Here is a 24,376-nt window from a genome sequence, read left to right as displayed (position 1 = left end):
TATTACGGATTACTCCCAAACTTGTCAATTGAAAACAACAGTAGACATTTATTATTACCAATACTTTCTATAGGACAGGATTCAAAAGTGGTTTAGCTGAATGTTTTTAGCTTAGGGGTCTCTCATGAATTTGCTATCAATACTTCAGCTAGAATTACTTGACTGGGACAAGAAGATCCATTTCCAAGGAGGCTCACTAAAATGCTGTTGTCAGAATGCCACAGTTCCTCACTATGTAGTCTTCTCCAATTCGAGGGTCTTCAGGACAAAAGAGCTAGCTTCTCCCAAGGTAAGTGATCAAAGAGATGACAAGGTAGAGAAACTGCAATATGACATAGGAAGTCATATCATTATTTCTACAATGTCCACTTGGTTACACAGGTAATCTCTATTCATTGTGAGAAGGGATTATAGGAAGGTGTAAATACTAGGAGAAAGAATCATTAGTGGCCGTTTTGAATAATGGCTACTATAGAGGATAATTACTTTCATGCTTGAAGGATTTTGGTCTTCAAGAGCTCAAAAATTAAAACACAGGCCCACCCTTCTGTTAAGGGTATTCTAATGAATATCTGATTTGGATTATTCTTGGTATCATATTTGCTTACAGTTCAATTCCATTATTTAGTTTCCTTACCTTGTTTGTTAACAAGTAGAGCAATGAGAAGACATCATAGTGTAAAAGAGGCTTGAAAAACAGAAAGAAATAAAGCTTCACTAGGGAATATTTTCAGACTGATAGCTTTTATTTCTAGTGTTCAAGAAAAGTATTTATTATTCTTTTTCTTCTTTTTTTTTTTCTTTTAGTACTGAGGATTGAATCCAGGGAAAATTTACCAGTGCTCTACATCCCCAGTTCTCTTTAGCTTGTTTTTGTTTTGTTTTGTTTTTAATTTTGAGACAGGGTCTGCCCAATCTTCCCAGTTGCTGGTGTTACAGGTGAACATCACTACACCCACCAAAAATATGGATTGTAAAAATGAATATTTTTCACAAGGAGGACCTAGTCAACTTCTAAAATACCAGCATTTACTCTGATTTACAATATACTCTATTTCAACAAGATGGGCAGGCATTAGATGTTTCTCTTTACTCAACATCTCTCTAACGTATGAATTCCTCGGAACTCTTCTTTTATGTGCACTTCTTTTAGAGTATTTAAACCTTTAAACCTTGGATCATAATATTATACATGTCTAATTAATTCTAACAACTCCAAGTTCCTTGAAATCAGAGTCTATTTTTATTTCCTCTCTTCCTTATATTCAAGACTTAATGCAGCTATATTCTCCACTTCCTTACCCATTCCTTGTTTCTCCATTTTGCCCTTCCTTCATATAAGCAGATTAATTATGTACTTCGAGGAGCCATGTGGTTGCAAAATCACAAAGTCCTGTGGGTCTTTACTTGATTTTTATATTCCCAAAGCTGAAGCCCTCAATAGTTTTGTGTGGACTTCAGACTTACAGAAAATGCTTCTTAGAAACAGTAAGAAAGTGCACACCGCTCTTGCTGTTCCAGAGTCTGAAGGGTCCATACAGACAGAAATCGGGCATATCTCATTGGCAACCAAAAATGATGACTGATGATATTGAAAAGCAGATGGCTCCTTAACCTCTCCACTTGGCAAGCCATCTCATCTAGTTAGGAACTTAGATAAAATCTGAGAAACTGAGATGGAGGCAGATTGTCTGAAACTGTTTCTGCCACCAGATCAGAAAGGGACTTAAAAAGGTGTGAGGATGGCCTTAGGCCTGAGCCTAAGCAATTCCATTTTAAAAACTCCAGTTTGAAACCTGTGTCTCACCAGGCACACCCACAGAGCCCTCCAGTGTGGCCTCAGACAAGTTACTTCCCCTCACCCTGATAAACAGAGAGAAGTCCCCTGGCAGTCTGTCCTCATCTGATAAGAGGGAAAGGCAAGAAGATCAGGGTGGAGATCACCACACCAGAGGTTTCTGACTCCAGGGTATATGATGTCACTGAGAAGTCTCCTGATAGCTGATAAAGATTGAAAGGAGGGTCAAAAGCCCCCAAATTTAGTATATATAATAGAGTTGATAAACAGGGATTCAGCCAGCAGAAACAAGGATGCATTCAAGCTGGAGAGCCTGATGAGGACCTGACATCCCATCACTTGTCATCGTTTCCTGATCCTCTGCGTGATCCTCACCACTCTTCAAACCCTACCGCCTCCTCTGGACCCTGGTGAGAGCCACAATTTCTCCTTAGGACCCTCTCCTCAGCCCCTTGTTCACTCCACACCAGGAAAAGCCTGCCTTGGTTCCGGACCTGGTCATCGCGATCTAAGTGAGTGTACATCTGCTGGACATAAAGCCTAAGGTTTAAGACTTTTAAACTTAGCATACAGAAAAAATATCTGTCATTAGCCTGTCATGATTAAGTGTGTTTATAGTGCTTAGAATTAATCTAGAATTGTTTGCTTGTGAATTGATTAATCTAAAATTGTTTGCAGTGAATTGATTATGTCTATTGCAGTGCCTAACATTAAGGATTGTCGTTTTCTGTATTAAGAACGTATAGAGTGGAATTACATTGAGTAATTGAGTGAAAAAAGCATTGAAAGGGGCAAAAACTCGTGGACATTCCTTATTTCTCCCCTCAACTGCATATGTTGCAATTTTGCCCCCTGACAACAAAAGGAAAAAGTAATTACTGAAAAGAAGATTATATTTTAAACAAACTCTAGTTTGTGAAACCGATTCATATTTGCCACATTCGTTAATTAATAAATTTTTGTTAAATATGTAAAACGGTAGAATAAAAAAAGATGGTTAAAGATCCACTTTTGCTTAGGTGGATGCTGTTTGAGGAAGCAGGTACAGGCAAGGTGAACAGAGAAGGACAAGCATCTGGTACCTAATTAGGGCTAGAGATCATGGGGCCTGGAGATGATGGTAAGCCCTCTCCTTTGGTAAATTGGGATATTTCTCTTGGGATTCCTTCTGTGAGAAATTAGGAAGAGTTTTATTTTCCTGGGTTCCTGTTAGTGAGACAGAGTGCCTCAATAAGAAAACTGACCAGATGTAGTTTCAGGTAATGCGTGGGACAGTGGTTAGCACTGGACCTGGAATAGCATGTACCCGGTAATTAGGTTTTACCTCTTTAAGGTCCTTCTCTCCGGCCCCGCCCCTCCTGGGCCCGCCTCTTTCAGTCTGTGGGATGGGTTTTCCTTCATTTCCTGCTTCTGAGACCCGGGCGCGCTCTGGTTTCCGGTGTCATGGCGGCCTGAGGTCCCGGGAGCTGGTGAGGCGGCTGCAGGCCCCTCCCTGCGGAGCCGCTGGTCCGGCGGGCGGGGATGTGACCGCGGGTTCTGCTGGCCTGCCTCGGGCGTCCTGTTAGCTCCGAGTCGGCCCTCAACCCGTAACCATGGCGGGATCCGGCTGTGCGTGGGGCGCCGAACCTCCGCGGTTTCTGGAGGCCTTCGGGCGGCTGTGGCAGGTACAGAGCCGCCTAGGCAGCGGCTCCTCGGCCTCGGTGTATCGGGTGCGCTGCTGCGGCACCCCCGGCTCTCCCCCCGGAGCGCTCAAGCAGTTCTTGCCTCCAGGAACTACCGGGGCTGCGGCCTCAGCAGCGGAGTATGGTTTCCGCAAAGAGAGGGCGGCGCTGGAGCAGTTGCAGGGTCACAGGAACATCGGTAATTGTCACTGTCTCCCTTCTCTCTTTGCTCGGGTCCCAGTCCAAGCATTTACTTTCTCAGCCTGGCTTCCCGTCTTTCTTCCTGTAGGCCGGAGAAGCGGGTCCGGCCTTCTCTAGATCTTCTGATGCCGGCCCTTTTCCCATGCTTCTTTCACATTTTTACTGTCTGCAGTCCAGTGGAGTGGTGGTCTGCTTTGTACAGTGTCACATAGTAGATGCTCAGTAAATCCCTTTGACCTCTGGTCTCATCGAAGATTGCTGCACTCATTAGCATAGAGAAGTATCTTGTTTAGTAAAAGGGAGTATACCTTTGCCAGATTGTCACGTCTTGTGTGTAAATTTTTGAATCTTTGCATGCCAGTAGAAAATGGGAACTATTCTAGGGTATTGACATCAATGCCAACAACACATAGAGATCAACATATATAGATAGGGTGGATTTGGAAGAAATGACTCAGTATTACATAGGAGTCTTTATGGAAGTGGGAAATTTAAGAACATCTTTCTTTAGTAAGACTGTTTCATGACTCAGATATTCAGAATGTAAGCTCTATAATGATCACTGATGATTGATTTGTGAAAACAGTCTTTATTGTCGTTACACCAACAGAGAACTTAAAATTGAATATAGCTTTGGTTAATAAAGGAAAGCCTTACTTCCTGGCAAATATTTAAAGTTTTAAATTTAATTAATTTAAAGTGACCTGTTTTATAATACCATATTAGGGGTGAATTTCCTAATGTTAGTGCTGCATTTTAAAAAAAAAATTTTTTTTTTTTTTTTTTTTTTTTTAGCTTGCAATTTAATGTATCACAATAACCTTGGTGTTGAAGGAAAATTTTTGCAGGCCTCAAGACTTGTTGAATCTCTGCAAGATTAGGTTTAAATGTCATCTAGAAAGAATTAATCTCTTTCAATATTTAGAGTATAGAGTGCTGTTTTGGGTCAAGAAGCAATCTTCAATTTGTTTTGAAGAGAGTTTCTACAATTGGAACTTTTACTTTCAATAATTTTTGCCTGGCACCCTAAGTATGTATTTACCCACCACTGAATATACAGTGAAATCAGCTGTTGAAGATTATTATGTCCAAAGTTCTTATTCATGGGAAAAATAATGGAAGCTTGCTTGCTCATCAAAGTTGTCGTCATCTAGATTATCCTAGATTTGTATTGCAGAGTCATCTGCTTTTAGTAATTTACTCTGAGTTTGATTTTTAAATTATTATAATTCATTTCTTTTTCTAGTGACTTTATATGGAGTCTTTACAATCCACTTCTCTCCAAATGTGCCATCGCGCTGTCTGTTGCTTGAACTCCTGGATGTCAGTGTTTCGGAATTACTTTTATATTCCAGTCACCAGGGTTGTTCCATGTGGATGATACAGCATTGTGCCAGAGATGTTCTGGAGGCCCTTGCTTTTCTTCATCATGAGGGTTATGTCCATGCAGACCTCAAGCCACGTAACATATTGTGGAGTGGAGAGAATGAATGTTTTAAACTCATCGACTTTGGACTTAGCTTCAAAGAAGGCAATCAGGTAAGAAATATCTTTTTTTTTTTCCTTACAGTTTAAAAATCTGTGGTCTAAACCAAATATTTTTAAATAACAAGGGTAGTTTAGTAAGGACTGAAGAGGCATTTCTGTCTAAAATACTGAAATGCCTAGAGTTGAAACAAAGCAAAAGAATTTCAGTGCCATGGGCTGGGGATGTGGCTCAAGTGGTAACGTGCTCGCCTGGCATTTGTGGGGCGCTGGGTTCCATCCTCAGCACCACATAAAAATAAAGATGTTGTGTCCACTGAAAACTAAAAAATAAATATTAAAAAAAATTCTCTCTCTCTTAAAAAAAAAAAGAATTTCAGTGCCACCATGCAAAAAAAGAACATATGTTTGTGTCTGGTAGGGAGAACTAGTGAGGTACAAGAGACCTTGGGAATTAATATAAAGACTTAACCTACATAGAATACCTTTTTTTTTTTTTTTTTTTTTTTTTTTTTTTTTTTTTTAATTTTGTGAGCATTTGGTTAATTGCTGACTTACTATTCCTGGTGTCTTCAGTGTTGGTGCTCTACTTCATGGCAGAATGCATGTGATAGGTTTGGCACAGCCTTCATTCTTAGTTTATCAGCTCTTTGCAGAGTATTCTTATTTATCAGCAGTACTTACTAGGTAAACTATTTAAAGACAACTTCTTTATGAGTAGCAGTGTGGAAAGTGTAGATCTTGCCTGTGAGAACTTCCCTGTTAATGAACCAAAAGTATTGTAGTAACCAAAGACTAAAAATTTTGGCATTCGATTTGGCAGTGTTTTACTCCATGTTTAGAGAACTAAATACATTGTAAAGATAGGGCTTTAATGTTGTAATGATGGTGAGCAGCTTTTTATTAGTTGTAATTTGTATTCATTTTCTTTAGGATGTAAAGTATATTCAGACAGACGGGTATCGGGCTCCTGAAGCAGAACTGCAAAATTGCTTGGCCCAGGCTGGCCTGCAGAGTGATACAGAATGTACCTCAGCTGTTGATCTGTGGAGCCTAGGAATTATTTTACTGGAAATGTTCTCAGGAATGAAACTGAAACATACAGTTAGATCTCAGGAATGGAAGGTAAACTGTACTAGTGTTTTGCTTTGGAGTTCTTAATTAATTTAAGTGTATTGAATTTATGATAATTCTAATTGAGGAATCCATTTGCATCCTCTCATCCATACTCTTTTGTCCTACTGATAGTACCTTCAATGCCACTAATCACTCCCATGGCTATCCACAGACTAATGAGCATTACATTTTCACTGTTACTAGCTGGATCCTGGCATGTAGTAGTGTTTGATAAAATGTTTGAATTAATGCATTTTCCCAAGGAAGCAAAAGTGATTTTTTTTGTTATATTAGGTTCTGAAGTATTACTAATAGAACCATAAGCTGTAAGTTAAATGAATCTTTACATAATGCTTTAAACTTTGTAGTTTTAAAAAGTATTTTAATGCATAATCTCATTCAGTTCTACCAACAATTCTTTAAGGATAGAGTGAATACTGGTTATTTTTGTTTTGAAAATGAAAACTAGAGGCACAGATAGGAAAGCTTGCTCCAGATTATATAGCTAAGTGTTTTAGACTTGGCTCCCAAATTTTGTTCCTCCTACTCAAAAGTTAGAGTATTTTCCACAGTTCCACATTATGTTGTAATTTATTTATATACCATGGGTGAATATGGTGTAATGACCACTATTTATTTCATTGTTTCTGTGAGAACATGGGTTCTAAGTTCTAAACTTCTGATCTTTGAATGAACTTTTTGTATGTGTATAAGAAGAAATAACTACAGCATGTTTTCAAACATATTTTGGGACTTCAGTGTTTTGATGACATTAGTATTCTTTCACTTAGAGGTTTGATAAATAATATAATGCTTTCAAATTATTAGCTTTGATATTAAAGGGCAGTATTGGATAATAAGTGTTTTAATATTAAGCAACAATTATTTTTTTGAGCATCTAATACATAGTTTATGGCTATTATAATATAGAGAGTTTTATTTTCATTAATTTCCTCCCTCCCAAGGAGTACTTAAGAGCCTAGCAGACATACCTCAATGCTTATTTTTGGCCAAAAAATGCTGCCATGGGAGTAAAATCAGTATTTTTTTTTTTTATCCCAAACAGTTCAGGAGACTATTTAGTCCAGAGGCTGAGTATTATTCCTCTAGTGCTAATTCAAGTGTAGATCTATTACTTGAATTAGCTTTGACTATCTTTGAACCCTTGGATTGTATCTGCTTGACCCAGAGCTCAACAGAACTGGATTATAGTAAAATTTGTGTGAAGTTTGGAGGCATGATATGTACTAATGGAATCCCAAATATAAGCCTATCAAGTTAAAACATCATTATTTTGTTTTACCACTTTTACAGAGACAGAATTGCTAGGTGGACTCTGAAGTAAAACTATTGGGGTTCATATCTTGCTTTCACCTCTTACTAAGTTATTTATTTGGATTTGTTAAACCATAGTTAACTTTTTGTAAATTTAGGATAGTAATAACATATCTCCTGTGAGTATCAAGGTTTAAAAAGAAATGCTAACTTAGTTTTTAGCATATTTAATGGCCTATGATAGGCATTCAGTAATTTTTGGTGATAATGATGGTATTAGGTCTTTTTACTCATACAGTTTTACATGCTGAGTTAGCATAGTACTCAAGAAAAAATTTTATATTCCATGAAGATTTAAGGTATGAATAATGTGACAAATAGTAACACTCTCATTTTCTGAGTGATAGTTTTTCTGTCTGAAAATCAGTTGAAGACTCAGTCACTAGACACACTGATTCACCTATTACACACTCATTTTCTCACTTTAAACTACATTTTATTTGGTTCTTCAGTTTTATTCATTCATCTAGAGGTTCATTGAGTGCCACATATAGTTAGGTGCTGAGAATGGGAAAAAGAAAGTTCCTTGTCTCTAGAAAGTTATGATTATATATATAGTCTTCTCCATTAAGATTATAAGCTCTCAGAATGTTTTCTGTTGCATGTTATTCACTAAACAGTGTTATATGCCTAGTAGTCAATAAATACAAACTGAATTTAATAACCTAAGGAAGATGTTTCTTCCTTTTTTCAGGCAAATAGTTCTGCTATTATTGATCACATATTTGCCAGTAAAGCAGTGGTGAATGCCGCAATTCCAGCCTATCACCTAAGAGACCTTATCAAAAGGTACATTGTCTGCGCTATAAATTTACTTTGTGTACATTTACAATGTGAAGCCTTTTTTTCCTGAATGGATTTATTATTTGTGATTTTCTTGATCTTGTAAAGGTTTTACTCCCTTAGAAATAAGAACTTAAGATATTCTATATAGGCTAGCTTCTTATGAGAACCTAAAGTATTTAAGTACTTTTATAAAATTTGGTTTCAAAGGAATGTTCTTTTGTTCATGGTGGGTCCCATATGTTAAGTTCTTCCTTAGTTATTTATTCACCAGAAGGTAGATGCTGGGGCATGTACTTTTGACCTCTTGTGTACTTTTCATACTTGATGGAAAATATATTTTTTAAAAGAGGATATTTAATAACTGAAGGCTGAGTGTGCTTTTGGACTTCAGGAAAAAACTCTTGAATAAGGTAGGTTTAATTATGTTTTGTAATTACTACCAGAACTCTCTGGGAACAGAGAGAAAAAGAGCATTTCCAATATTTGAATAGCTCCAAATACAGTAGGTGTTTTGAAAATAAGAAATATCAAATAGTGGGCTTTGGGGTTTTGAGCCCCCTTGGTGGGCTCGAAATGAATAAACAAGTATGCCAGAAAAGGGTGAATCTCTTGGTTAAGTAAGAATCTTAGAGTTTCTTTGGAATTTGGCCCTATATGCATTCAAATTAGGTGTTTTTAAAAAAATTTATTTTTAATTAATAAAGATTCAACAGACAGTTGGAAAAGTCTTAGAGTCCAAACTTTATCCAGTTCCTCCCAATAACATCCTATATTACTGTAACACAGAATCAAAACCAGTAAATTGACATTGTTATAATTCACATAATTTATTTAGATCTGTCTAATTTTATACATATTTATATGTATATTTTTTTAAAATTAGTCTTAAATAGCTGTTTAGAAACTGATTGATATTGCATTTTCCATTGCAATTACAAATTGCATTTTCCATTGAAGAGATAGCAGTGTAAAATTATGTAATTGATTTTGGCCAGTAAGTCAAATGATTTAAGTTCTAGTTTTGAATACTTTTTTAAGTAATAACTTACCTCCTGCCCTTTTAATAATACTAATAATACTGAATGTGGAAATTACCAAAAATTTTGATAAGGAAAACAAAAATATAACCCAAACTTCTAATGGTAGCATTTTGGTGAATTTCCTTATGTTTTCTGCATATTGAACTTTGTGTCCATGCAGCTTGTTTGAACCTTTTTTTTAATGTAGTATAAAACGGATACTAAAATGCTAGTGTGACAACATGTATATGTGGGAACATTGTAATCACTATTCAGATCAATAAATAAAACTTTGCCAGCTACCCCTGCACTTCTCTATATATCTAGTCCCTATTTCAAGACTCTATTCCTCCCCTAATAGTAACCACTATGCTACATTTGTGGTAATCATTTCCTTGATTACATTATAGTTTTATTACCCAAGTGTACATCCGTAAGATGTTTAGTTTTGCTCGTCTAAAAAAAACAATTATTTTAAGTCTCTTAATCCAAAGGGTACCTTTCCATCTCTTTCCCTTTTTCCCCCACATTTTTTATTTGGTGCATTATAGTTGCACATAACGATGGGATTTGTTGTTATATATTTGTACATGCACACAATATAATTTGGTCAATATCCCGCCCTGGCACTTCCTCACTCCCCTCCTTTCACCCTTTGGTCTGTCCTTTCCTCTACTGATTGATCTCCCTTTGATTTTTATGAGACTTGTCCCTACCTTTCTTTTCCTTTTTTATCACTAATATCTGCATATGGAAGAAAACATATGATCCTTGACGTTCTGTGTATGGTTTATTTTTTGCTCAAAATAAAGGTCTCTAGTTCCATCCATTTTCCTGCAAATGAGATAATTTCATCTTTTTTTTTAAATGGCTGAGTAAAACTCCATTGTGTATATATATATATCACATTTTTTTAATCCATTCATCTATTGAGGGTCAGCTAGGCTGGATCTCAGTAATTTGGCTCTTGTGAATTGTGCAGCTGTAAACATGGGTATACATGTCTGTTTCCCCCCAACCCTTTTAACTTATCTATTATACAACCTGGGTTATTGGCTCTGTATAGTTTTTCATAACCCAAATCTTACTGATTTTTGTATGATTATAATTTCACATAATTCTTGGTTTTGTGTGTGTATGTGTGTGTGTGTGTGTGTGTGTGTGTGTGTGTGTGTATGTACGTGTACATGCATATACATGTGCTGTTGAGGTTGGACCACCAGGGCATTGTGCGTGCTAGGCAAGTGCTCTACCACTGAGTTGTACCCCTGGCCCCATATATCTGTTTATTCTTATAAATTGGTAGATATATCTAGAGGGTTTGATTAATTTTTTCAAGACTGTAGATAGTATTGTGTTCTATCATAAGTTGGCACATAATATGTTTATCTTGAGATAGCAATTGTTGGTTCTTGATGCTTACATCCATTAGAGATGTTGATGCTCTTAATATGCCATTTGTTCTTCATTTGGTTAACCAAAAACAAAGTTAAAAACTTGATTCTCTTTACTAGTTTTCAATATAATGAATTGGTTCCTGTCAGCCTCCAAAAGAGATTATTCTTTTTTAAAAAAATTCCAACTATTAGGTAGGGAGCAGGGGATTAGCAAGGATGGTAGAATTTGATAGACATCATTATCCAAAGTACATGTATGAAGATACGAATTGGTGTCAACATACTTTATATACAACCAGAGAGATGAAAAATTGTGCTGTATATATGTAATAAGAATTGTAATGCCTTCTGCTGTCACTTATTTTTTTAAAAAATCAATTAAAAAAATTCAGAATATTGCAGGGCAAGGTGATACACACTCTTAATCCCAATTGCTTGGTAGGCTGAGGCAGGAGGATTGCAAGTTTGAGGCCAGCCTGGGCAACTCAGACCCAAGGTCAAAATAAAACGGGCTGGCAATGTAGCTCAGTGGTAAAGAGCACCTGGGTTCAATCCCTAGCACTTGGGAAAAAAAATTCTTTTTTTCTTAACTAGTTAATTTATTTTAATTAGGTAGGTATGACAGCAGAATGCATTTGGATTCATTGTACATAATTGCAGCACAACTTTTCATGTCTCTGATTGTATACAATGTAGCGTTGCACCATATGTGCAGTCATACCTGTACCTAAAGTAATAATGTCCATCTCATTCCACCACTTTTCCTGTCCTCCATACCCACTCCCATCCCTTCCATCCCCTTTGCCCAAAGTTCCTTCATTTTACCATACCTTGCTCCCCACCATTATGGGTCAGCATTCACTTATCAGAGAGAACATTCTGCCTTTGTTTTTTTGGGATTGGCTTACTTTGCTTAGGATGATAACCTCCAACTCCATCCATTTACCTGCAAATGCCATAATTTTATTATCTTTTAATGCTGAGTAATATTCCATTGTGTATATATACCACAATTTCTTTATTCATTTATCTATTGAAGGGCATCTAGGTTGCTTCCACAGTTTATCTATTGTGAATTGAGCTGCTGTAAACATTGATGTGGCTGCATTAATAGTATTCTGATTAAGTCCTTTGGGTATACACTGAAGAGTGGGATAGCTGGGTCAAATGGTAGTTCCATTCCAGGTTTTCTAAGGAATATCCATACTGCTTTCCAGAGTGGTTGCACCAATTTGCAGTCCCACCAGCAGTATATGAGTGTGCCTTTTCCCCCACAACGTTGCCAACACTTACTGTTGTCTGTATTCCTGATAACTGCCGTTCTGACTGGCATGAGATGAAATCTTAGAGTAGTTTTGATTTGTATTTCTCTAAATACTAGAGATGTTGAACATTTTTCATATATTTGTTGATCAGTTGTATATCTTTATGATATACAGCTCCTTAGCCCATTTATTGATTGAGTATTTTGGTTGTGGTTTTTTTTTTTTTTTTTTTTTTTTCTGGTGTTAAGGTTTTTGAGTTCTTTATATATCCTGGAAATTAGTGCTCTATCTAACGTGTGTGTGGCAAAAATTTGCTCCCAAAATGTAGGCTCTCTCTTTACCTCATTGATTGTTCTGTACTACAAAGCTATATAACAAAAACAACATGGTATTGGCACAAAAATAGACATGTAGACCAATGATACAGAAGAGAAGACACAGAATCAATCCCACATAAATACAGTTATCTCATACTAGACAAAAGAGCCAAAAACATACATGGGAGAAGAGATAGCCTCTTCAACAAATGGTGCTGGGAGAACTGGAAACCCATATGCAGCAAAATGAAACTAAACTCCTGTCTCTCACCATGCACAAAACTCAAAGTGGATCAAGGACCTAGGAATTAGACCAGAAACCCTTTGCCTAATAGAAGAAAAGGTAGACCCAAATCTTCATAACGTGGGATTAGGCCCTGACTTCCTTAAAGGATTCCTAAAGCACAAGAAATAAAATCAAGAATTAATAAATGGGAGAAAAAAACCTAAGATCATTATAAACTTAAATATATTTAATGGACTTAAATATATTTGATGTGCTACAATCCATTGCAGTTTTTATCCTGTTCAAAGCTGAAACTATCTCATCCTTTATGAATGGGAAATCTCCACATATTGGTTTTGGCAGACATTATTTTTGATAGTTTCTTTTTTTGTGTAATATTAAAAGATGTTCTCATTATTTTATACATTTTTTTGCCCCAGACCTGGACTTAGTCATTTTTCCAAGAAGCCTGGTTTCTTTTAGTATTTTAAAACTACGCTCTGGGTATTAGGAATACCCCTTACTGCTGGGGTAGTCATTGCCTTTATACCTTTTAAGTTAATGGAGTTCATGCTGATATTTCTAATTCAAATTCATGAATAGAGGTTTTTACTTTCCTTCTATTTTATATTTGTATCTTCTTTCTTCTACATCAAGATTCTGGTTCTTAAGGACAAAAAGAATGCCAGAATTAGAATATAATAATGAAGTTAGGATCTTTCATACTTTCTCATTTCATCATTTCATCTTTTTTTTCCCCCGTAAAGTCTATTAATTTTACCAGAATATATCTTAATTTGATTGTTTCAGTAGTTTCAGGAAACTGAGATGCAATTCAGTGTGTAATTCATATCTTAGAAAACTGTTTTTAAATTATACAGTTTTTAGTATTTTGTTCTATGTAATTTTTCTCTTCCCAGGCACTCATATGAATGTTGGATTTTCTTCCTCTATATTCAGTATTATGACCACTCTTTGAATCTTTTTTTCTCTCTTCTATTATTTCTTTTTGATTTTTAAAAGTGTTCATATTTCTGCATTTTCTCTTTTTTGCAGTTTCTCTACAATAATCTTATTTTATTAAATCTTTTTAAAATTTCTAATTATTTCCTGATTTTTCTTACCTAAGTTTTGAGACTAATTTTGATTTTTATTACTCTTTTAATCATATATTATTTAAAATGCCAGCTTATTTTTAAATGGTAGATTATAGTGTTCTTTCATATTATATTCATATCTTTCCAGCATATGAGCACTGTCTGAGAAGTATTATTTTGTAATTCTTTTTTATATAATAAATTTGTTATAATTCTTTTATTGTTACACATTTTTATGTGAAGCTTATTTTCCTAAACTTGTAGAAGGTATAGTAGGGACAACTTTTCTAATTATATAAAGCTTCTTTTTTTTAATAATGCAATGTTAAAGTCTTTTGCTGAGATCTCCTGCCCCTCCCCCATCCTTTGCTGTTTTCTGGTCTCTTGTCTTGCTCAGAATGGATTCTATTCTGATTTCTTCTCATTGTGGGATTTTGCTAGTTTGTTTTAAGAGGTATTAGTGTCTGGATTATTCCACTCCTTCAAATTTTACAGAGGCTCTCTTATCTTCACCTCATATTAAAAAATATAGCCCCTGGTAGTTTTAGCTGTTTTTATCAAATTACCCTGCTGTGTTACCCAGTGAGTCTCTGTTGGCCATTTTGGGTTATTCTTTTTTCTAGTTCATCAGATGAACAGTTGCTTTCCTCTGCTTTCTTACACATAGATGCTGATATGGTACAAGTCTTCTTGCTGTTGATCTTTTATCCCTATATTTTGTTGGAGATGGGTTTTTGGTTTTGCTCAAGTTGTTTTATTATCAGGGGAATTTGACAAGAGTCATAATTACCCTGCCACTATCTTCTTTTTTTATTGTGTTACCCTGAATCTTTGTCTAACTTTTTGTCACTTAGTGTTATAGAATGTGGATCACTTTCTCATGTTTCATTTATTAATCAAAATCATTATTTAATCATAGTATGTTATATTATAGATGTGTGTTATGATTTATTGTACCATTTACTCATAATAACATTTTATAGGTGAATGATTCAATAAACCATGCTAATATAATTAGTGCTGTGATGAACTTTTTTTTAAATTGTTACACTTTTCAGAAGATTTGACAGTTATTGTAAAGACACTGATTTTTATGTCTTAGCATGCTTCATGATGATCCAAGCAGAAGGATTCCTGCTGAAATGGCATTGTGCAGTCCATTCTTCAGCATTCCTTTTGGTAAGCTGTATATGTCTTTATTTTTTTCCATCAATTTATTTGTGGGGGGAGGATTTACATTTAACCATATTTTAATGAACTTTAACAGCCCCTCATATTGAAGATTTGGTGATGCTTCCTACTCCAGTCCTAAGATTGCTCAATGTGCTGGATGATGATTATCTTGAGAATGAAGAAGAATATGAAGGTCAGTGCTTGCTAAGTTATATTTTAATGTGTCTCTCTTAATTAAGTCTGGAGTAGACATATATTCAAAAGATTCTCTTATTTTTCCTAACTTACAGGAAAGTTTAATGAGAATATTGAACTATATGATCTTTAAAATACTCCTTTTGAATAAGGTCCTTTTGGCTCTTTTAGATCTTTACTAAGTTAATTAAGAAGGTTAGTTTCTCCAGCAACTCTCTCTCTCTGGTCTGTCTTTTCTGGCCCTTCTCCATGCTTCATTTCTTCTTTTTAGTTTTCTTTTTTGCTTTTAGCAATTCATTCACTCAAGACCTATTTACTATTTACTATGTGTCATTGTGGGATTACTGTTTTTAATATAGTAAGGGAGTAGTTGTGATAATCTGAGGGTAGGGTAATGTACGGGAGGAGAGGAGAAGTGTTTAACCCAGTCTGAGTGATTGGTGAGGGTTTGTCTGTAGATGTCAAATCTGAGCTCAGTTAGAGTTGCTTGGCTAAAAGTTGGGGGGTTGAAGAAGAAGTAACATAAAGAGATAAACAGAAAGTGTGGCATATTCAGAGAACAGCAAGTTGGCATGACTGTATCTTGAGATATTTGAGGGAAAAGCAGTTAGTTAAAACTGAAATGGTAGCTGAAGTATAGATATCTAACAGACTTGATTGCTGTGTTTGAGAATTTGGATTTTATCCAAGAGATAGTAACACTGGAACATAACCTACATGAAAGAACACATTGTAGGCCCTCAATATTTATCTTAGAAAGGAAGGAAATGCTAATTAAAACCAACTGTAGTGTCTTTGTTACCCAGGACATTATCAGTGATAAAAACATTTGATTGATACTCTTGTTGGTAAGGGTGTAAGAAAACAAGATATTCTCATATATTGCTGGAGAAAGTTTATACTGGTAAATCTTTATGAAAGGCAGGTTGATAATTCTAGCAATTACTAATTTATGTCAGTTTGGACCAGCAATTCCATTTCTAGAATATCAACTGAGAAAGACTCAGATGAAGTGAGATATGTATAAATTTATCTGTTGCAGTATTGTTTATAGTGTCAAAAAGTTTAGAAACAGTTTGATTATTCATGAATAGGAAAAATATCAGGTAATTGATTGAAGATTCATAGAGTAAAGTACTACTCAATCAAAAAACAAATGAGAAGATTTTATGTAATGATATAGAAAACTCTGATAGATATATTGTTTAATAAAGAAAATACAAGATTTAAATTCTTTAAGCATATAAAATCAAATTTACTTATATAAGCTGATGATATTTATGGCAGGATACAGAAGAAACTGATAATGCTTGTTGCCTTCAAGAGGGGCATGAAATGGCAATTGGGAATGTGGGAGGAAAATTAAATACTTATTTTTTAAAATTTTGATTTATTATTGAGTGTTTCAACTATTCAAAACTTTAAAGTTAAAATATGGAAGGAAAAGTATTAAACGCATTAAACTATGTACTTAAGCTTTATTTTTGAAGATAGGGAACGTGATTTCATTATTTAGATTTGTATTCCTGAATTCTTTGATTTTAAATTCTCAAATGATGAATGATTATTAATACATGAAAGTGGTTGCTGTTTTGTGTTTTAATACCAGATGTTGTAGAAGATGTAAAAGAGGAATGTCAAAAATATGGACCAGTAGTGTCTCTGCTTGTTCCAAAGGAAAATCCTGGCAGAGGGCAAGTAAGTGAATGTATTTATAATTTCAGAATTATTCAGAGCTTATTGAAATTTTTCATTAAGTGTGTTGTATAGAAAAACATACACAAAAATTAGTAGTTTTGCTTTATGAATAATTATTACTTTCTTGTCTTACTTTTTAAAAAAGTTCTATAGTGTGCTTGCTTTTATTTATCATTTAATTTTTGTTAGGCTATTTTGTGGTTCTGTGAACTGATAGTATATTTACACAAACCTAGATAATAATAGCCTTTGAAATACCTAGGCTATGTGGTATTGTCTGTTGCTGCTGTCCTTTAAACCTGTACAGCATGTTACTATACTGAATACTATAGGCAGTTGTAACACAACAGTAAGCAGTGTTGTATCTCAGCATAGAAAAAGTACAGTAAAAAACTGAGCAATATGAATATTTCAGCTCTATTATAATCTCTTGGGACCTGAAAACATATTTATGTGGAGTGTGACTAGCATATTCATTAAAGTTGTTAAAGCGCTGATCTAAAACAATTAGGGACATGAAGCTTCTTTGTTTTTTCTCTCCTCTTTCAGGTCTTTGTTGAGTATGCAAATGCTGGTGATTCCAAAGCTGCTCAGAAATTACTAACTGGAAGGATGTTTGATGGGAAATTCGTTGTGGCTACATTCTACCCGCTGAGTGCCTACAAGAGGGGATATCTTTATCAAACCTTGCTTTAATCAGTAACCTAAAGACTATTTCCTGTTTCTCCTCTTCCATTTCTTGGATTATTGTATTCCACATCTGAATGCAGGAGTACTCCTTTACCATTTTAAGGGAATACTTCATATATTTATTTATCCTACTAATGTGCAGTCATTGCCCAAGCAATGTTGCATAAAAACATTTGGCACCGAGTAGGACAAGACCTCTCAGCTATACATTGAGGGGTTTTAGAGCATCCATGTGGGCAACCTTTTATCGTGCAGTAGGGCAGGTGCTGCTCTTAAGTATGTAACCTAAACAGATATTAGTTATTTCATGTGACTATGAAGCAAAGGTGAATAATATGTTGTAGTGAGTATTATTAAATTTGTTAGGGTTGGTGACATCACTTAAAGATTATTCCTTTATGTTATCAGGTGGTTCTTATTGTTGATATCCATATCTGGCACTGGATGCTATCGATAATGTTAAGTAATTGTCAAGCCGCAGTTACCTACTGTGTTCTTAACACTGAGTTGTGAATTTTTTTAAAGGAGTACTGTAGTACTTAATATTCCTTTAAAGAAACTGCAGTGAGCCTATCTACATTTTTTAAATATTATTAAGGCTTTTAAAATAGAAAGCTGATGCTTGATCTTGCACAATTTTTATGTCTAGTATGTTTGCTTGAGTGAATGTGCAGGTGTGAAAGACTAGAGAAAACTTGAGTCAGTGTACTTTATAGTGTGAGTCTTGTGAGCTAATACAGTCTATACCCATCTCTTCCCTATCTGTTTCACACTTGTAAGATTTAAGATGTATGTGTTTTAAAATTGGTCTGTCTGATAGAATGTAAATGACAAAACAGTCATTCCTGAGAGGCTGAGAACAAACTGGAGTCTCTAGACCAGAGTTGTATTGAAACTATTCATTCTATTGGAACAAAGTAAGTTTAGGTACATGTTAATTATCCCATCCTTCAGTCTTCTTTAAACATTTGATTGGCTCATCTTTTTATACTAAATCTCCTGTGATAACTGTTAGATTTCTCAAAATGTGATTCTACCAAGTAGGATGGAAAATTGAAGTGGATCACAAAAAAAAAGGGGGGGGGGACAAAAAGGCAAAGAGGGCAGATAATCAAGGATCCTTTTTTTTTTTACTTCCTTTTATCTCTCACTTACTTTCCCAGCACGCCCTTGTCTTCCCTTTCCTCTATGCTCTACCTCTGTGCTTAATTGAAGACAAGCTAGAGGAACATCATCGCAAGTGGTCTGGTTTTTGACTTTAGGAAGTAAAGAAAGGTGAAGATTTAAGACAAATGGAATTAGAAGAAAGAAAAACTCAAATCTTAGAAGGATTTATAGCAATCAAATGTTTTCATGAGTAAAAGTTGCCAATATGCATGAGTTTATGGATACAGGTTGATTACATGGTTTTAAGACTTATAATTATGAATTCTTCTCATTTTATGATTGTCCTTAAAGGTATAAAAATTAGGAAACCTTTGTAAAGCACTGATTGTACAAAAAAAAAAAAGGACAAGTTATGTACAGATTATGGATTTTTTTCTATTTTCTTACCTAAATGAAATTTTTATTTATTATTTTTTTTTTCCCTCAGGAAAAAGTCTTTTATATCTTTCCCTGTTGGAAGCCTCCTCATGTAGGCTTTTCTTGTTGTGCCATGCAAATTATTGAGAGCCCAATTAGAATCTGCATTATAGGGCATGAATTATTTTGCCTCTTCACACAATCACTATTTGACATTTTAGTTGTTACCAAATTATTCAGGGCTCTCCCTTAATATTTATTATGAAGCCAAATTTGGTATAAGGAGGCTGACTTATGAATTACCAAAGGGTCTTATACTATCATCCCTGATACGTGCCCTTAGGAAGAATAACTATCCTTTTTTATTTTGGCTCTTTTGAGGATTGATTGATTGGTTGGTTTGTTTTCAAGTCAGAATTGAAGGGTAGAGCCAATATTGTGATGACCTAAGCTTTCCAAAAGCATAATTCTTTATATGGCTAGCTGCTGCTTAGAAACAGTAGGTCCTTATGCATATTCCAATAAAGACATTCTACAGATGAATTCTTTTTATGGGCAAGTATTCTAGGCTAGCACATGTACCTCTTTCCCCCACCCCTAAAAAAAAAATAAGAGAGAAAGAAAAATCCTTACAAATAAACTGCAGATAGGCTTTTAAGCTTAGTCATGCAGTATGCTGCTAACATTGATGCTGTACTTCACAGCATTCTTTGATCATCTTATTGCAGATGTATTCATACATATATTAGTGTTTAACACTGTAGAATTTTATTTCAGAAGATGCTAACTAGATTTTTAAGGGAGCTGAAGAAATAATTGATGAGTCTAAGTAACCATGCGTTGAATTAAATATTTTATATGAAAGCCACGAAATTGAAAAAAAAAAGATACCTACCATAACTTAAATTATCGTTTATAGCTCTTAGCCCATTCTACCAAAGATGACCTTTGCAGATTCTCCCTCCCTCTGATATTATCAGAAGTTTAATCTAAATATCTTCTTAAACTGGAAACAAAATATTATGAAAGATGCAATTTTCTTGATTCTTTAAGGATGAAATACACAGGAATTCTTCAAAGTTATTGAAAACCTAGAAATTTTCTTTCTGAGAAGCAGGGTAAAGAGGTGAGGTTTCATGTCACTTAACCCCTACTCTTGGGGACAAATTTTATCTCAGGTAGTTTTCCTTTCCCTAAAATAATACCTGTGCTTCTTTCCCACTCACCTTCCCAATTTTTTCTTTATTGTAACATGGTATAGCCATGGTACATTTCACCCTAGAAAAGGCATATGAATTGTTTATAGGAAATTTTGGGTTCTTTAGAAGCATATTGGAAGAAGTGACTAACTAGCCACTATTCAAACTATAATGCTGTATTTAGAGAAGAACAAGAAGAATAAGACACCTCAGTGAGATAGCACTAGCTAAAAGTATTGGCTGCATTTTAAAGGAATTGAAAAAATTTGTCCTTTTGCAATAAGAGATCTGCATTTATCACTACTGAATGTCTTCCTTGTTGTATGGCCATCAACATAGCAGCTCTCTTTAGAGAAATTCCTTTTCTGCTGTACCTTGAGCCAAAACTATGGCTGCTTTTAGAACAAAGACCTTAAGTATACTTTTATTCATCCTTCTTTTTTGTTTTAATTGAGAGAAGTGTGGCCTTCTTTTTGGTACTCCAGCTGCTAAAGAGTGTTGAGATATGCTAACCTGCCAGCAGCAATGCTGCCACGTGGAGGAAGTTCAAGAAAAACTACAGGCCTGATACTTGATTCTGTCTTGTACACTGGACTATCCATCCCCCTGGTAAGGGTATCAAGTTACTCATATTATGTTTCATGGCTCTTTTTGAGTTAATTCATCAAATACAGGTGACTAACATCATTTTCTTAGGCTTGTTTTCTGACTTTTTAAATTAGGCTTATCTTAACATAATTTTACTATCAGTTATGTTTGGCAGCATGGCATTTTTAAAAATAATTAATGAAAATCTCTGCAGTAACTGATAATAATTAAAATAATACAGTTACTGGGTGAGGGAGCCAGGGAGACTCTCAGTAACCACGTTTTACCAAGACTCTTATGCAAGGGTACATGCTGGGTGGTTTTATTCAGATTAGGGTACAGATGGAATCACATCATGGCTTTTAGCCTGGAGGATGTATAGATAGTTAAGGATTTGAGCAAGTGCCTTTTGTTTCCTGGGAAATATTAACACACTCATCTGGGTGAAAGCTTCCCAGATGATGATTAATTGCACCTCCAACTTTTTCTGGAAAGAACTTTTGGATTGAGTTACATAATGTTAAAAAGTCCAAAATTTCCTTGGTATCTTTTTTTTTCTGTTATATGTAAAACTATCATATTTAATTTTATTCCAGTATTATGTCTGATGGAAAAGCCAGGTATCTGGCAGAAAATTCTTCCCTGGATCTAGCTTCATTTTTTAATGGCAGGTTCCTTCCTCAAATTTTACTACTCTAGCTCTCTATTTCAAGTGTGATCACAATCAGACCAGTCTTTAGTCACAGTTAGCTCAAAAGAATTCCCATTTCTTAAGGTGCTCACTGAATCACCTTTATTTTGAGATGGTAGTCTGTCAAGTTAGAATTCATTAGTAGCCTTCTCAATGAATATACAAATGTTGAGTATTCATTATAGGGGAGCTCATCTGAGGCCTATGGTTATATTTAGATTTTATATTAATCATAGAGGAACATGGACATTTTGATTTTTAGAGTACCCAGAGTTTTAAAGATTCAAGTTAGCTTCTTTTCTACCTGATACCACAGAATATATCATGTTATCATAGCCACTTTCCCCAAATGTTAATATTTTTGAATTATGTGATGACCAGTAAGTAGATTCACAACATATACAGTTGACAAATATTATGGATATTTAAGAAGGTAAACAATTTTAAATATTTTTGCTGTGATTTTTTATAGGAGAAATGGGCTGTAAAAGAAATATCTGTGAGCCGAGAGCATTTAGGAAATTTTATATTTTATAGGTGGTCATTAAGGTGATCTTCAGGATATAAGATATATAGTTTACGCAAACTTTGTTCTCCTAATATGAGGTTCTTATTATTTTCTTATAGCTAGCACTTTCATTATTCTTTGTACTGCTTATGAAGATTATTATTTTAAATTTGATTTATTTGCGCTTTTCAGATAGTTATCATAATCTTGGCAGTTGTGCTTGTGGCACCATAAATGCTGGAATTCGTGGGAAACTTACCAAATGATTGCCCCTATTTTATTTCCCATTAAATTGGGTAACTGCCACAGTAACCTGAAGAAAACTTGATGACTTTTTGAAGACCATGTATATTTTATGAACTGAGTTCATAATATTTTAATTTAAAGGCAAAGAGAAACATTCTAATTTGCCTTACATGACTATTAATCTTTGTGATGCAGAAGAGAACTTATTTTGTTATACTACTTTGTATAATGAAAATAAGTCACATTCTGGAAAAAAAAAAACAACCCAGAATTGTTTTAGTTCTTTTTGTTTCTTTTTAGGAAGCCCTCACATAAAAATCAGAGCTACTTCCTATAGTAAGCTATTAGTGAGAATTATCTGTAGTCACCCTTTTTTCCCAGATTGCCTTCCTCTTTTAATTTATTTCCCTTTTAATTGCATTCATGATATCAGGACAGTGAGTATATAAAACAAATGTAGTGAGGTATTCTCAAGTCATGCATATATGAATTCAGAATTTCTTCAGTTATTCAAATTATCTATAGTTATTTTGTTGGCATATATTTTCAGAAGACTGCCAAATTTAAGGGTTAAAAAAAATAGATGAGGGGAAGAAAATGACTCCCTGACTGGTGTTTATAATCTTATATATACTAATCATTTATTTTTTAAAATCCAGACTGGGTACCTGTAGAGTAGAAATATTGCCTTTCCTATACATTCCTTGTTGTTACTTTCCCAGAAAATTATTTTAAGAGTTTATAAAACCAGATTAAATATCCATTTTCAGTTTATCCTGATTTTTAATAGTAAATATTGGAATTCCAGCTTTTTTGAATTTGGTGTTCACTAACCTTTCATGCACATCGAGGATCAGAAACTGGGGATCAGCCATCTCTCTGTTTCCCTTTGCATATTGGGTTCAGTGAGTGGCATTAGAATGCACTAGCTGCAAAGTTACAGCACCTTATGGAACTTAAATAGTGTTTATTTATTATAATTTTAAAAACTTAATCTGCACTTCGGGAGATTACTTATTTTAGAGAGTAAAGCTGTCACATTTTGTCCAGAAGGATTTACTCTTTTCATTCTTAATTTTTTTTCTGAAAAATTTCAAATAACATTCCTTAACAGTGTGGAATCTGGGGTACAAGGGATTCCCCTACCCACCCCCCAAAGGCTCCATCTTTGCTATATTTCAACCACTCTTAGAAATCCCATTGTAATCAATAAATTTTAAGTCTATGGCCTCCTGTGTCAGCACTGGAGTGGTTGGTTGTGAATAGTAAAATCTATTTCCCCTTATGCAATTGCTATGTTTTTGATGAGTAGGTGTCATTACAAAGTATGTGAAAGATCACTTAAACTAAAGCCAGTTATGAGGAGTGTCCTCTTCTTGAGGTTCACCTTCACCTCAGAACTGCAAGAATATCACCTTGCACAGTGAATAGCTGTCTATAACATTTCTACCAGTTGTTTCAGTAGCAAATTGGTCTTGGCATTTCTTGGCACTATGGTCTCTGATCGTTGTAATGTCTTATAGTTTGTGAGTTGTTTTTTGTTTTGTTTTGTTTTTAACAAATAAGTGGGACTATAAATGTAGATGTGTGTCAGTACCAAGAAATTCTTTTCAAAAATCCCTCAATTTCTGATTTCCAAAGTCTTGCTGAGTAGCAAAGAATTTTATTTTCCACGTTCCTATGTACCTAAAAGTATAAACACTGCATTTTGATGGACTGTATTGCGTACTTTTTGCTGAAAACTTTTTCTGTAAACACAATTGCCTTGTTCAGTTTTGTTGTAAACTGACTTACCATAAGATGCACTGTTGATATGCTTTCTGATGTGTGTTTATAAGAGTGATAAAATAAAGCTTAAAAATAAAATAATTGGTTTTTCATTTCCAGTATTTTGTACTTATGTATACATATACATATAATATTATAAATATATACATATAAGGTATATATATGTATATATATATGTGTGTATATATATATATATATATACTTCATATTCAGATAAGAGCTTAATGTAGTTGTGATTTAATTTTTACTAAAAAGCTATCATTGAAAAAATTTTTATAATTTAAACTATCTCTGAAGAATGGTTTTTTCATTTTTGGAATGATACTGAAATGTAGGGATTTTTTTTTTTTTTTTTTTTTTTTTTTTTTTTTTT

At 34.6% G+C, this 24,376-nt stretch overlaps 1 protein-coding gene across 1 annotated transcript; it reads left to right on the top strand.

Annotated features, from left to right (window-relative positions):
* The first annotated feature begins 3,226 nt into the window (after window positions 1-3,226).
* On the top strand, window positions 3,227-24,095 carry Uhmk1 (U2AF homology motif kinase 1). The gene is made up of 8 exons (XM_015491915.2): window positions 3,227-3,658; window positions 4,907-5,199; window positions 6,079-6,270; window positions 8,291-8,385; window positions 14,806-14,882; window positions 14,971-15,069; window positions 16,681-16,769; window positions 17,319-24,095. The coding sequence occupies exons 1-8, from the start codon at window positions 3,391-3,393 to the stop codon at window positions 17,463-17,465; spliced, it is 1,260 nt and encodes a 419-aa protein (XP_015347401.1). The 5' UTR covers window positions 3,227-3,390; the 3' UTR covers window positions 17,466-24,095.
* The last annotated feature ends 281 nt before the right edge of the window (window positions 24,096-24,376 follow it).

This window comes from Marmota marmota, unplaced genomic scaffold (assembly GCF_001458135.2).
Source record: "Marmota marmota marmota unplaced genomic scaffold, marMar, whole genome shotgun sequence".
In the NCBI taxonomy this organism is placed as follows: domain Eukaryota; kingdom Metazoa; phylum Chordata; class Mammalia; order Rodentia; family Sciuridae; genus Marmota; species Marmota marmota.
This window is presented reverse-complemented; position numbering and strand designations above follow the sequence as displayed.